The sequence below is a fragment of the Nicotiana attenuata genome, unplaced genomic scaffold (assembly GCF_001879085.1).
Source record: "Nicotiana attenuata strain UT unplaced genomic scaffold, NIATTr2, whole genome shotgun sequence".
NCBI lineage: Eukaryota > Viridiplantae > Streptophyta > Magnoliopsida > Solanales > Solanaceae > Nicotiana > Nicotiana attenuata.
The window spans coordinates 236,240-250,891 of record NW_017670322.1 but is presented as its reverse complement, the minus strand read 5'-3'; the positions used below and the strand labels follow the sequence as shown (position 1 = coordinate 250,891).

At 37.9% G+C, this 14,652-nt stretch overlaps 2 protein-coding genes across 4 annotated transcripts; one reads left to right on the top strand and one right to left on the bottom strand.

Annotated features, from left to right (window-relative positions):
- The first annotated feature begins 3,015 nt into the window (after positions 1 to 3,015).
- On the top strand, positions 3,016 to 12,536 carry LOC109237848 (cysteine synthase-like). 3 transcript variants are annotated; one of them, XM_019404236.1, is made up of 12 exons: positions 3,016 to 3,052; positions 3,343 to 3,386; positions 4,911 to 4,966; positions 5,055 to 5,164; positions 5,295 to 5,352; positions 5,646 to 5,909; positions 5,979 to 6,116; positions 6,263 to 6,314; positions 10,541 to 10,620; positions 11,042 to 11,101; positions 11,221 to 11,301; positions 12,052 to 12,536. In XM_019404236.1, the coding sequence occupies exons 3-12, from the start codon at positions 4,928 to 4,930 to the stop codon at positions 12,139 to 12,141; spliced, it is 972 nt and encodes a 323-aa protein (XP_019259781.1). In that variant the 5' UTR covers positions 3,016 to 3,052; positions 3,343 to 3,386; positions 4,911 to 4,927; the 3' UTR covers positions 12,142 to 12,536. The 3 variants fall into 3 exon arrangements, with proteins under 3 accessions (XP_019259781.1, XP_019259783.1, XP_019259784.1); XM_019404238.1 differs by lacking the exons at positions 3,016 to 3,052; positions 3,343 to 3,386 and adding an exon at positions 3,393 to 3,515; XM_019404239.1 differs by lacking the exons at positions 3,016 to 3,052; positions 3,343 to 3,386; positions 4,911 to 4,966 and having other exon boundaries at positions 5,079 to 5,164; positions 5,266 to 5,352.
- Positions 12,537 to 12,876: 340 nt separating this feature from the next.
- LOC109237849 (late embryogenesis abundant protein 47-like) lies at positions 12,877 to 14,219 on the bottom strand (the record flags this gene model as incomplete). The annotated part of the gene is made up of 2 exons (XM_019404240.1): positions 12,877 to 13,419; positions 13,923 to 14,219. Coding segments are annotated over 2 exons (510 nt in total), but the record flags the coding sequence as incomplete, so codon positions are not given.
- Between the last annotated feature and the right edge of the window lie 433 nt (positions 14,220 to 14,652).

Here is a 14,652-nt window from a genome sequence, read left to right as displayed (position 1 = left end):
GGACCGAAAAAATCAGGTGTCACGCGGAAGCTAGTAAAGCAAACCTTCAACAACGGTAAATCAGACAACAAAAGAGAAATATACCAAAAGAGACACAAACATATAAAGTGGTTCGGTCAACTGACCTACATCCACGGCGGAGATGAGCAACCCACTATACATAAAGAGAGTACAAAATAACGAGAAAACAACCTCACGAAGAGGCAAACACAAGTGACACGCTAACACTTGTCCCGTAAAGTTCTCCCCCTAAACACGACTCTCAAACCCCATATGGCTACATTGTGGATGCTACTGAATGAGAAGGATGGATCTTCAATTTATAGAACACCAAACATTTTCCTACAAGAAAAGGGACTAGCCAAATATGGAAGAATTATATTTGCCTTCTAGGAAAAGAAAAATCCAATTATGGTAAATATGTTGTCCTTTCCTTCATGAGATAGGAAATCAATTATGGTAAGAAAATCTGGACAAACATCTAACAATTCTCCCCCTTGGCCCGAATTTTCTAACAAAATAAACTTGATCCACCTTCTTCACATAGCCTTCAACAGGTCGCATCTCCAAATCTCCACCACAAAGTTTGTCTCAACGTGCGTAGCACACCGGTCAAATTTTTCAGACAAAAATCATGATTATCATCAAATATATTGCGGCTAGAACTGAACCCGCCAAGATGATTAATTGTGAGAGAAATAGATAATAATTGTTGAAATTAATAAATTTGACTCTTTACTTATAAATCATCATTGCACGTACATGTACCCTTTGTCTGATTCAAATTTATGAGCCTTTCATCTATGAATTTGATAGAAGGATATTAGTTGAATTGCATAAATATAATAGTATCAATAATTTTAACACGCGTTGAAGCAAAAATTCCGGTAAATCAAGCCTGCGTAGAATACTTGACTTTTCTATGTGCAAGACCACACACGCATATCAAATGTTGATGTGATATTTTGATTAGTCACACCTCATGGAAAATTTAACATTTCTATAGATCAAGAATGATTCACACAAATTAATTTTTCGATGAGAATTTAAATATTATCTCATGAGTTTCCTAGTAAAAGAATTTCATATTAAAGAAAATATATAAGGTGATAAAATTTATGAATAAAATATATAACAACAACATAAAAGTAGAAACCACAAATATTTTGTACATGCTCAAATTTGTAACCATAGATACTTTATTGGGCACGTTTATAGAGTATAATGAAGAATATCAAAAAAAGCTATAATGCAAAAATATTATAGTTGTTGAAGGTGAAAGAAATAAATAATCGAAGTTAAATAACTAAGAAAATTAAACTTACAAATTTGACATGCTACAAAGTCACCAAAATCAAAATCAAACAAGCAAATAATACTAGCACTACAATAAAAAAGAAAGAAAAAAATGGATTGTATTATCTATTATAACATATTGTCTCACAAGAAGGATGTATCTATAAAGAATACTTAAACAGCACATACACAATTATCGTTAACATCAAAATTAAGTTTTAATGCAGAAATAAACTTAACACTCATACTAAATAATAAGGCATAGGAATTAGGACAAACAAAACATTTGATGTGTTTTCTATTTGGAGTAACCAATCTACGGCTGTATGGAACGTAACAATAATTTTACCGTGACAATACCAATTAATCTGCAACAAACATATTCTGCACTAAGTACTATAGTGGTTAATTAGCTATGATCCAAAAGTACTTAACGAAGTCTACAGTGCAGCAGAATTTTGCCTTGACAATATTAATACTAAATAATTCGCAACAAACATTGACAACGGTTAATTAGAAAAGGACTTACGCGAAGTCTACAATTGCATCATAAGCTATTTGAATATAACATGACATAAAATTCAATAAAAAATAAAATAAATAAATAAAGGTCTTATACAATCCTAGAAATTCTCCATATTAACTTATCATGCTCCAGACTTTCTAGAGGATTTTTCACATTAGTGTCATGTTTAACTTTAGAATTTTTCAAGAATCGCATAATCAAGAATAATAGGTTGCTAACTATGATGTATGATCCAAAAAGGACCGAAAAGAAGTCAATATTTGCGCCATAAAATAATTGAAACATATATACCTAGCAGATATTGGTGAATAAAGATGCTCTTTTGGAAAAAAAAAAAAAAAAGAAATTTCTTGTAGAAAGAATACAAAAAGGATAATGGTACAAAAATACCTTATTGTGCACTTATATAATGTGTGGCGAAGAATATGAAAAGAAATTACTAATGTTGAATATGCAAGATAGAAACAATCAAAATTAACTAAGGTAATTTACATTGCTATAAATAAAGAATGTAAAAAGAAAGAGGTTACCACGGAAGATGAAACAAACAAAATAAAAGAGTGAAACTCAACAAATTCTCCATACGTTGCTTATCATATATCCTTTTTTAATTCTACCCTGTGACTATCCAAATCTGTATCATTAAAGCTCCTGGAAATTAATTAAGAATTCAAGAAAAATGGAGAAGAGGGAGAAATATTTTCCTCGGTAATTATGATGAAGTAATTAAAGGAGAACGTTTATGGGAAGGAGAATATGAATGGCTTAAACCTAATTGAATCCATTGAATTGATTTGATGAAGCATTAAATTACTACAACATAAGCGGCTAACTTCTAATTTAATTTGAATATTATTTAACTGGAGTTTTTTTAAGGATAAAATTGTAACTCAGATTTTGAAAGATATTATCGTAATTCAACTTTGAAAATAGAAGTTTGTATAATACTAGTATAATAATATGATTTAGTATAATATGATGATTAGTCAAAGAGGACTTGGGATTACTCTGAATAAAGTACTCTTGCATTAAAGAAAAAGTTACCACATCAATATATAATTGCTCATGCATAATACGTAATTGCTTGCGTTTGCTGCATATTTTTCTATATATTTATTTCATATGCTCGTTCTAATCTGAACCTCTTCTAAATTGCTTACAAACTATAATTCATTTTAGATGACATAATCTTAGTGAAAAGAAAAATTGTTTTACTCCCAAATGGTAAAGGTATCATATAAAATGATACCTAAGGATTAAATGTTCGAAAAGTCTAATTCTATTTTATTTTTTTTAACCAAGTGGATAGTATTCTAACACAAAGTTTGTTGTTTGTTACCCGCCATTTTAATTTATGATATGTTGTTAGTCAAAGAGGACTCATTCAATTGAAAATTGAATAAACTATATACTGAGACCTCTCCACTATAATATATGAGTATATTTTGGACAACTTGCGCATCACATAATAATGTATTAATACACCCATTTTTGTCTTTTGTTCTTATGCGTTTTTGCAGAATCACAAGATAAGGAAGCTAACTAACTTCAAAGCATCCACAAGGTAATGTTTTTTCTCCCTATAACCACAAAATTAAAGAACCAAATTGGGTTCTTGAATTATTTCTTAACTTTCGAAATTTCTGCTTAACTAGTTGAATTCTTCAGAAAAAGCCCTGCTTGATTCGTTTATGTAAGTGGGTGTCTGCTAATTCAGTTCCATTCCAAGTTATTTTCTTGATGTTTTTTTTATAACTATAAATTACTTTGGGGTTTTCATTTTTGGCAGTTTTCAGCGGCTAATGTAATTTATCTTAATCTTATGCTATTACTTGTGGAAAATATCTGGGGTTCCTCCTCAATTTCATGCTACCTTAGTTGCACTTGATGTAAATTTTATGTTATCTGACATTCAGTATCACGTTTTGTTCATAATATTCATTTGTTGTTATCAGTCTTGAGGAGTTTATGGTTTTCATCTCAATTAACAGAACAACCTATGTCCTTCGTTGTAATGGGTTGTATTCTACTCTGATATATCATTTGATCTCCACAGAAGTTAATTCATGGCATTTCATTTCGAGTAAACATTTGCGATTTCTCGTCTATTGTCAAAGTTACTTGTCATCTGCATCAGTCCCTTCTGATGGTAGCTTGGTGCATGAAGCATCCCGCATTCACGCAGAGTCCAGGGAAGGGCAGAACCCCAAGGGGTGTGATGTAGGCCTACCTTCCTTGATGCAAGCATCAGTGTCAGTCCCTTCTGATGTTGTTCTTAAACGAATGGCCTCTCCTATGAGTTGGTTCTCATTTGAGGAAATGAGTTCTTTGAACAAATACTGGAGCTATAGTTTTGCTCCACTTTTTGCTTGGGGTTGCCTGCTGTATTTCGTTTGTTCGCCTGTTATACCTTTCGCAATCCCCATTTTTACGAACAGTTTTCCCCTAGGTATCCCCTGTTTAGATTTCCACTTCTTTTATTTAGATGTAGGTTGAACTTGGTTTTTGCAGTGTATTGATTTTCGGGCTCTGTTGCATTGCACAAGATAGATTTAAATAATGAAGTGTCTTTACTTGCCTTTGAGAGATTTCTTCAATTTGTAGTTCCAGATAATCGTGTACTTGTTTATTGGTAAAGCTTAGTAGTTCCTTACACCCACCCTTCATTTTCCTCTATCTTGAGAGACTAATAAAATCTGTGTGGGAAACATATCTAGCTGGGTTTGTTTTGCTGATTACAACCTATTTCAATTGATTCATTTCTTCTATTTCTTTTTCCTTCTTATTCTCCTCTTTAAGATGCCTGATCAGCTTATTCATTTATGTTGGCTAATATCATCATATTCTTCTAACTTCTGCACTCTATTCCTACTTTGGTATAACTTGTAAAGTTGATGACCTTGTGGTTTCACTTCCACGATCAAATAGGTTTTCTCTTGTATGGTTTCTATATCTAGCACATTCCTTACCTGGCTCATCACATGTTGTGGTTTCACTTCCTTGAGAGTGTCAAAGTAATAAGTTCTGGCTTCCTATTCTTAACTATGTGTAGCTCTTTCCTTAGATAGCTCTTGTTTTCTTGTTGCAGCAAGTCAGCTAGAAAATATGGAAGAGAAGAGTGATATTGCGAAGGATGTCACAGAAGTAGTTCCCTTTCTGAGATTTTTCTTGGTACTCTTTACATCTTTTTTTAAGCATCAAATCATCTCATTTTTTTGTCTCCGCGATGTAGCTTATTGGAAACACCCCTATGGTATATCTCAACAAAATCGTGGAAGGTTGTGTTGCCCAAATTGCAGCCAAGTTGGAGTCAATGGAACCGTGCTCAAGTGTCAAAGACAGGTTATCTTTCAACCGCCTGATCCAGTTTCTTCTTAGGAACTTATCTTTCTTCCTGTTTCTAGTGTGTACATTGTTCTTATCTTAATTTGAAAAATCTACAGAAATTTTCACCTCAGTTACTGATATGTAGGATGGCATACAGTATGATCAAAGATGCAGAAGATAAGGGCCTGATTACTCCTGGAAAGGTTGGTGAAATTCGTGTGAGAATACCTATTAGGAGGAAATAGTACAGCTTGAAGAGTTGTTATATGATTCCCAAATACTTCTTCACAAAAACTGATGTGATGATTAAAATAGGCTCAACGTAATTTTTCATGTATGCCCATTTCTCTTAGTACCAGGTTATTCAAATTCCTGTCTTAAGAGAGATGGAAACTTTTACTTTTGATTCCCTGTGCTTTTAAAGATTATTTGCCTGAAAGGCTGAACTTAAATGATTTCCTTGTTTTTTCAAATGTTGAAATAATGGCGGCTGAAGACAGTCCTCCTTGAGGTAACCAGTGGTAATACCGGCATTGGTCTTGCATTTATTGCCGCAGCTCGTGGCTACAAACTCGTGACAGTAATGCCAGCATCATACAGTCTCGAGAGAAGGATTGTTCTTAAGGCTTTGGGTTCTGAGTTATACATCACAGATCCAGCCAAAGGTATTGATGGTGTGCTTCAGAAGGCTGAAGAAATACTAGATAGGACGCCAAACTGTCATTTCTTTCGTCAGTTTGAGAATCCTGCCAATCCAAAGGTATCTCCTTTACAGAGAACTTGTTCATTTGTTATAGAAACATCATGCTTATCAAGCATCCATGTGTAGATCCATTATGAAACAACTGGACCAGAAATATGGAAAGGCACAGGAGGGAAAGTTGATATTTTTATTGCCGGGATTGGAACTGGAGGCACAGTGACGGGAGCTGGAAGGTTCCTTAAGGAGAAGAATCCAGAAATAAAGGTTAGGTTGTTTGTGAGTGGAGTGATGGAAAACAAAAGTGGTATCAAGAGGGTTGACAAAAGAGGGAAGAAAAGTGGTAATGTTCTTTTTCCTTTTTGTCTTGATTTCTCATTTTCTTTCCTTCCTTTGTCTTGCGTGCAAACCAGGTATATGGTATAGAACCAGCCGAAAATGCAGTTCTAAATGGAGGACAAAAAGGTCAGTCAATTGTCTTGCCCATTCGAGTTGTCGCATCAAATTGATCGTAGATGTGCTATAATTTTCATAATTGCAGATACTAGTTGAGGAATTGAGCACAAAATCTCTTTGTTCTTTCTTAAAGATGCATCTTTCCGTGAACACGAAACACTAGCATATCTCACTATCTCCTGATAAAGCAGTACCTTATATCATATTTGTACTATTTTACTTAAGTATAATTTTTACACCAAACGCTACCTCATTCACGTCGTTTGAATATTTGCACTACCCTCTTATATTTATTTTTTTGATAAGGTAAATTGTATTAATCAAAAGGGAGAGAACTCCCGTATACAGGAAGTATACCAAAAAGTAGAGAATTTACACCAGAACATGATTCTCTACAAAAGATGCCCAATCTTCTATACAAGTAGGGGCTATATGAGTGCACCAAAAAGCAATCAAAGATAAAAGACTGTTCTTAAGATGTGAAAAAGGAGACTCAATCCCCTCAAAAGCTCTCCTATTTCTCTCCCCCCCAAACTATCCACATGAGAGCTAACGGGGCGAACTTCAACGCCTTTTGCTTTCTTCTTCTACGGAAAACCGGTCCAGCTATATAACATTTCCTTTACAGTGCTTGGCATCACCCATTTAACACCAAAAAGATTCAGGATTGCCCTCCACAAAGCCGAGGACACAGGGCAATGCAACAAAAGATGATCAACTTCTTCCCCTGAGCTTTTACGCATGTAGCACCAACTAACAAGTGTAATTCCTCTCTTTCGCAGATTTTCAGCAGTCAAAATCACTCCCCTCGCCGCTAGCCATGCAAAAAAGCACACCTTCTTGGGCGCCTTAGGAATCCAGATCGAGGAGTATGGAAAAGTGGCCTCCTCTCTCACCAACATACTATGGTAAAAGGACTTTACGGTGAACAAACCATCGCCACGCAAACCCCATCTCCAAGAATCACAAGATGGCTGGGGCCTGTCTTGCCCATATAGTAGTGTCAACAAATCTTGAAGCTCCGTAATCTCCCAATCTTGCATGTTCCTTCTAAATGAGAGGTCCCATACTACCCCCCTTCATGCTCTTACGAATCTGTTGGACCATCAATTCCTTCTGGTTTGAAACTCTGAAGACGTGGGGAAGGAGACCTTCAAAGTATCTTCTCCACACCACCTATGATTCCAAAAGTTGATTCTCCTTCCATCTCCCACCCTGTAAGTGAATTTGCCACTGAAGGCTTCCCAATTCTTCATGATGCTCCTCCACATGCCACACCCGAAAGGTGATGTGATTACCTTGGTCCTCCAACCCCCTTCCATGGAATCGTACTTTTCTACTATGACCTCCCTCCATAGAGCATGCTCTTCTACCCCGAATCTCCACGCCACTTCCCCAACAAAGCTCTGTTGAATACCCTAAGATCTTTTACTCCAAGTCCACCACACTTCTTGGGGAAGTGACTGTCTGCCAATTCACTAGATGAAACTTTCTAGTTCCATCCGCCGCATCCCAAAGAAAATTCCTTTAAAGCTGCTCCAGTTTTTCTATGATGCTCACAGGAGCTTGCAGCAGGGACAAATAATAGGTGGGCATACTCGATAAAATGCTTTTAATAAGCACTTTCTTACCGCTTTTTGACAAGTACCGTTTCTGCCAGCCTGCTAATCTTTTTTCAACCTTTTCGATCACTGGATTCCAAACCGTAGTATCCTTATGTGAAGCGCCCAATGGGGACCCAGGTAAGTAGTGGGAAGGGAGCCCACCTTACATTTGAGAACATAAGACAAAGCATCAATGTTAGAAACCTCACCTACCGGGAAAATCTCACACTTGCCGAGGTTGATTTTGAGTCCTGATACTATCTGTAACCACTGCAGGACCTGCTTCAGGTAGGTCAACTGATCCATATCGGCATCACAGGAAACCAGGGTGTCATCCGCAAAGAGCAAATGAGAGACTCTTCGGGCACTGAGCACCCCGATCGGAGCTGAGAATCCTCTCAAGAAGCCGCCACCCGCCGCACGATCCATCATTTTACTCAGAGCATCCATCACTAGAATAATAGCATGGGGGATAGGGGGTCACCTTGCCTGAGACCCCTGAAGCTGCCAAAGAAACCACACGAGCTACCATTAACCAGGACAGAGAATCTGACTGAGGAAATGCAGAACTTGATCCATCCCCTCCATCTTGCCCCAAACCCCATCCGCATCATAATGAAATCCAAGAACTCCCAATTGACATGGTCGAAAGCCTTCTCAAGGTCTAACTTGCATAGTAAGCCGGGTACTCTATTTTTCCTTCTAGAGTCTACAAGTTCATTTGCCACCAAAGCAGCATCTAGGATCTGCCTACCTTCCACAAACGCATTCTGGGAGGACAAACCAGACACGTCAAGAACCATCTTGAGTCTGTTGGAAAGCACTTTAGAAATAATCTTGTAAATGCTCCCCACGAGACTAATAGGCCTGTAGTCTCTGATACAAGATGCACCTTCTTTCTTAGGCACATTAGTAATAAAAGAAGCATTGATACTTCTCTCGAAAACACCATTCACATGGAAGTATTCAATAGCTTCCATCAACTCTCCCTTGATGGTGTCCCAACAGAGCTGGAAGAAGGCCAAGGAGAAACCATCAGGCCCGAGGGCCTTATCACCAGCACAACTCGACACAGCCTCGTGCACCTCCTCCTCGAAAGCCCTTTCTAGCCACTCACTGTCTCCCTCCCCTATGTGGTTGAACTCTATCCCCCCAAAGTCGGCCTCCAACTAACTTCCTCTTTGTATAAGTTCTCATAAAACCCCACTATCGCCCCTTTTACCGCCTCCTCTCCCTCAATCCTCACCCCATCCACAACTAAGGACTCTATGAAGTTTCTCCTTCGATTTGTAACCGCCGCCCTGTGAAAAAACTTGGTATTCGAATCCCCCTCCTTTACCATAGCGCCCTTGATTTTTGCCGCCAACTAGTCTCCTGAGCTATTGCTAACTCGACTATTTCCCTCTTAACCTCCCCCAGTATCGCTTTCTCAGATTCATCCAACTCCTTTCGCCCCTTCCCCTCTCCCTAATTCCCCCCATTCATGCATAAGCTCCCTCATTTTAACCCAAAAACCTCCTTATTCCACCTAATAATATCTCCCTTGAGCAATTTAAGTTTCTTCGAAAGACGGAATTTTAGTATCCCTGATACCCCGTAGCTTGTCCACCATTCTTTCACCTTGTTACCAAATCCTGGCACTTTCAACCACATGTTCTCGAATCGGAAGGGAGCACGCACCCCCCTCCCTCTGCATCCATCTAGCAAGATAGGCAAATGATCCGAAGCCAGCCTAGGTAAAGGAATCTGCAACACATTCGGCACCAGCTCATCCCAGGAGAGTGATATCAGAAATCTATCAAGTCTAGACATCCCTGGCCCAAGTAAACCTTTCTCCTGACAGAAGAAGATCAATGAGAAAGTGATCATTGATGAAGTCAGAAAACTCCTCCATGGCCCTCGAAATCAGACTACACCCTAATCTCTCCTTCGGGAATCTAATAGTGTTAAAGTCTCCCCCTAGAACCCATGGAATATCCCATTCCCCCATCACATTAGCCAGTTCCTCCCCGAAAAATACCTTGGACCCTTCTCCTACCGGTCCGTACACTCCCCCAAATCCCCACTCTACCCCACTCACTCTATCTTTGACAAGTGCTGCTAAAGAAAAAACTCCCTTCTTAATCTCCTTTACCTCCAAGCTTCTATCATCCCACATTAGAAGAATGCCCCCGACACTTCCCACTGCTGGAACCCAGTCATATTTTACCCAACTACCTCCCCAAACACTCCTCACAATCACATCCGACAAAACTTCCATTTTTGTCTCCTGAAAACAAACTAGGTTAGTACCCCACTCTCTAACTCCCACTTTGATGATGACCCTTTTGTTTGGGTCATTTATCTAGGTATCTCCGGCATGCACAGTATTCTGGCACTAATTGGACTATTCCTCTGCTTAATAAAGCTATTTTGTTAAAGACCAAATACTGCATATTTTCATCCAAACTTTTCTGCTATGAAAAGTTTCCTTCTTTCTGTGTCTTCCAGAATATCCAGCTAAATATAGAAAGTCATTAGTTTAGTTCTATACCCTCATTGAATAAACCGTTTTGCATTGCAGTCTGTTTTCATCTCTACTTCTGTGAATTATTATTTGTCATAGACTGATGTGATGTGTTATCGTTAAAGGGCCACATAAAATCCAAGGAATTGGTGCTGGTTTTGTCCCAGCCGTTCTTGATCTCAGCATCCTGGATGAAGTTCTTCAAGTAAGGCGGTAAACCATATAAATAGCAATCAGATTTTATAAACATTTAAATTTCTGCTCAATGTGTACAAGATTATTCTATCAAGCCTATGTATCTTACAGATAACTCTGTAATCAGATGATGAATCTGCTATGATCCGACTGACAATATCAATTTGGTTGAACTAAAACTAATGCATTTGCGACTCACATAAGCATAGATATAAAGTATGGGACATAGGCCAGAAATATATGTAGGATAAAGTATTTCGCGAATTTTCAATGTAAAAAGTTTCCAGCTAGCTCTATCTCTGAAAAATATCCTAAAAAAAAGGGCATCTGGTCACAAAGCATCCCGCCAAAGTAAATTCGTTTGGCTTCCACCGGGGTTACTTGCTATAGTTCCTGGTATGATGACAGCTACTGCTTTTATTTGTATTCAGGTATCTAGTGATGAAGCTATTGAAATGACAAAGTTTCTTGCATTGAAAGAAGGTTTGCTGGTAAGTTCACCAGTCCATACAGATCCTTCTAAGTCCACACATTGTCTTCCGTTTTATTTGCGATGTGCATTCTGATACGATCACAACTATGCTTCATTTTCCTCCTGGCATATTTTCAGGTAGGAATATCCTCGGGGGCTGCAGCTGCTGCAGCGGTAAAAGTAGCAAAAAAACCAGAAAATGCTGGGAAACTCATTGCAGTAAGTTGGATCTATTTCATTAAGCTGATAGCACTCTTTCTGTGTTTCCTTGAAACTTGTCACTGTCTAATTATTCATTTAATCGGATGAATGTTTATTAGTTGGTTCTGTTTTCTTTTCTTTTCCTTTTCCCCCCTCTTTCCTATACAGTTAGTCATTCATGGACTGTTCTACTCTAAGCAGGAGTATTTTACTTTGTACTCCCTCTGGTTCATTCCATATACAACATAGTACTTGGCATGAAGGTTAATGCTGGAATTTTCTAGTAATTGTTCCGCTACCGTTAATTAATAAAAAGAGTGTAACTATTACCTGTTGGATAGGAGTATGATCTATAGCAAACACAAGGAAAAATCTATTTTAGGTGAATTAGAATGCTTGAGAATTGAAATAGACACCTCTTATAGAAGAAAGAAGCAGAAAATTTTAACGCAAAGAAGATGATAAAGAAATGATAGGAAGTCATATTGTATGCTTAGATACTTGATTGCAGTAAATATTTACTAGATAAGAGTGGGTAAGTATTAATTTTTTACTGTCATACAAATCTCTGCTTAAGCATTATTCAGGCTCTTCTTATATATGATGGAATTTTTGGAATCCACATCCTAGTTTGCAAAACAGAGGCCAACCGGTGATACTAACTTGATCTGACTTCAAATTCCCGTATATGATATGTGCCAGTAGAAGCATGGAAGCATCATACAGAGGTGCTTGCAGCTAAGCATTGTATTGTCATTCTCTATGCAGGTTATCTTCCCTAGTTTTGGGGAGCGTTATCTCTCCACCGTGCTGTTTGATTCAATTCGAGAAGAGGTGGAGAACATGACTTTTGAGTAACTTTATGCTTCTTTGGACCAAGTGATAGGGAATTGAAGGAAGTTATATGTTGTAACTTGAGGTTAAATAGAAAATACAACTAAGTGTTTCCTCCTAAGTAGGTGAACTATTGTTCACAAATACAAATATTCTTACCATGTGAAAGGTATAAAGAACAACTATTTCTTCGTGTACGGCTATCAACCTCTCTTGTGCTATACAGTGGTTTGTTCTGAGTTCCTTGGTTCGCCCTTCCAGGCGTGGCTCCAGTCTCTACGGGCTCAGCAGTAGCTCTTGGGCTGGCAACCAGCTGAGGCTATTCCTGAGGCTGGACTTCATCAGTCCAAGCTTTGCTTGTCGTCTTTGTAATTTACATGACAATTACTACTCCTTTTAACCTCTTGTTTTTGCTTTTAGTTACATTTTCCCCTCAAACTATCTTTTGCGGGTATTTAACTTAGTTTTTAAACACCCACCATCTTAATACAAATTGTTTAACAGAACAGAAATTTGCAACATCGCTTATTGGAACTATGTAACAGATTAAAGCAGGGACACAAATAATTTCTTGCAAGTGTTGCACAACACTTGTCACGGAAAAAAGAAAGAAAGAAAGAGTTGCTACTTTGATAACAAATGAAACACTTTTCAGATTGTAAGGGAAAGTGAAAGCTTTCCAGCAAACTGTTTGGAACTAGATAATTACTTCTGTACAGTGTAAAACATCGCTAACTCCCTGGACATGCACAAGAGTCAGAAGCAAAAAAGTACATGCTCTTCAAAAAAAGAGAACTTCAAATACTCTTCAACCCTTGCACAGAGGGAAATGAAAAGAAACTGACTTGACAGATTCTCCAAGTATTATTCACTACAAAATTACAATTCTATTAGCTAAGCCTCAATTTGGGCTTGTAACAGTTCCTTGACCATAAAGGCAGGAGAAAATATCAAATGGGGTTATACTTTTAAAAGAGAAAAAAATAAAAGAACAGAAAGATTTAAAGACGGGAAGAAGACACCGGAGAAAATGTCAAAATGGAGAAGAAAATTGCAGGATTAGATATTACAGTAGTGTACTCGGTCGTTCTAGTTTAGTTTTTGTTTGAGATTGTTGCTGTTTTGATTATTGGTGCTGGTTGTGGTGTGACTTTGGTTGAGCCTTGCAGCGGCAGCAATAGAAGCAGCCACACCACCCGGACGGGTGCACAGGTTTGGATCATTCCTCAGTTCAGCACCTATCACTCCCTCTGCATCTTTTCGTGTCACCGGCTTATCCGCTGGTAATTTTGAACTCGCGTCCTGCCAAATAAAAATCAGCAGATTAGTAACCTGAAAAAAGGCAGTTTACTTGTTACAACAAGTGAAAAGTTCTTTATATTACCAGTTTATATAACGTATTGACTACTCACAGGTAAAAACAATTTGATGAATGGGATGAATCTCACATTGGACCGGGATGAGATCTCTGGTCTCCTTATAAGGCTTGGGCAATCCTCCCTTAGAGCTAGTTTTTAGGGTGTGAGTTAGGTCCGAGGCTTATTTTAACATGATATCGGAGTTAGGCCCTTGGTCGATGTGGGCCCCAGGAGAAGGGGGCGGAATGTCCCCGGACAAATTGAAGGGGGTGGAATTACCCCCGGTCCATAATTGCGCATGCTCCAGACCGGACAGTGGAACTCCAGATAAAGAATGTCCGGATCTGGGCCCGAGGGCGGTAATGAATGGAACGAATCCACACCATAATTTTCATATGGTGAAAACGACTATGGAATATAGGATTTGACAGTTTAAAGAATTCTTACCGCGAGGATTTCGGCCAGTTTTGTTTTCTCTTCCTCTTTGGTAAGTCGAGCATTGCGAGTAGCTGCTGATTGAGCTGCAGCAGCAACTCCACCAGGGATAATGTTGGTACGTCCGGTGGCTCTCACTTCTGCCGCCTGTATCGCTGCCGCGTCGCTGTAATCCACCGGCCTGTTTCCGGCGGTGAGAGCAGTGGCTTCAAGGGCTTCACCTATGGTAATGTTTGTTTTTCCTGATGATACTGATTCTGAGCTAAGTGGAGCCTTTTTGTCTTGCCCAAGTACCTTTAAAATGATAGATCATATACCGAAGAAAAAAAAAAGTTCGTTATTACATAATCATATAGTTCGTGAATTCAATTGTTCCAGTAAATATATTTTGTAATACATCTTTGAAAGAAAGAAAGAAAATTAAGCAACAAATGACTGTTTGATGACACCATCCAAAAGAGCAGGGAAAATAAATCATCACTATCGACCAGTGTTTTAAAAGGCGTGGGCATAAAACGAGATATTTTACATATGCCTCACTGCAGCGTTCCTGAGGTACATGGCGTAAGCCTTATGAGTATTTAATTTTTAATATTTTATAAAATAACATAATTGTAGTAAATATTTATAAACATGTAAAATTGCATAATTACTGAAAAAACTATAAATATGTGAAAATATATATATATATATATATATATATATATATATATATATATATATATATATATATATATATATA

What these genes read in the sequence shown, in the direction of transcription:
- LOC109237848 (XM_019404236.1), top strand. Translation starts at nt 4,928, where the DNA reads ATGGAAGAGAAGAGTGATATTGCGAAGGATGTCACAGAA. An exon ending in TGCTCAAGTGTCAAAGACAG is followed by an intron (nt 5,165 to 5,294) that starts GTTATCTTTCAA and finishes ACTGATATGTAG; the next exon opens with GATGGCATACAGTATGATCA. An exon ending in TCTAAATGGAGGACAAAAAG is followed by an intron (nt 6,315 to 10,540) that starts GTCAGTCAATTG and finishes TTATCGTTAAAG; the next exon opens with GGCCACATAAAATCCAAGGA.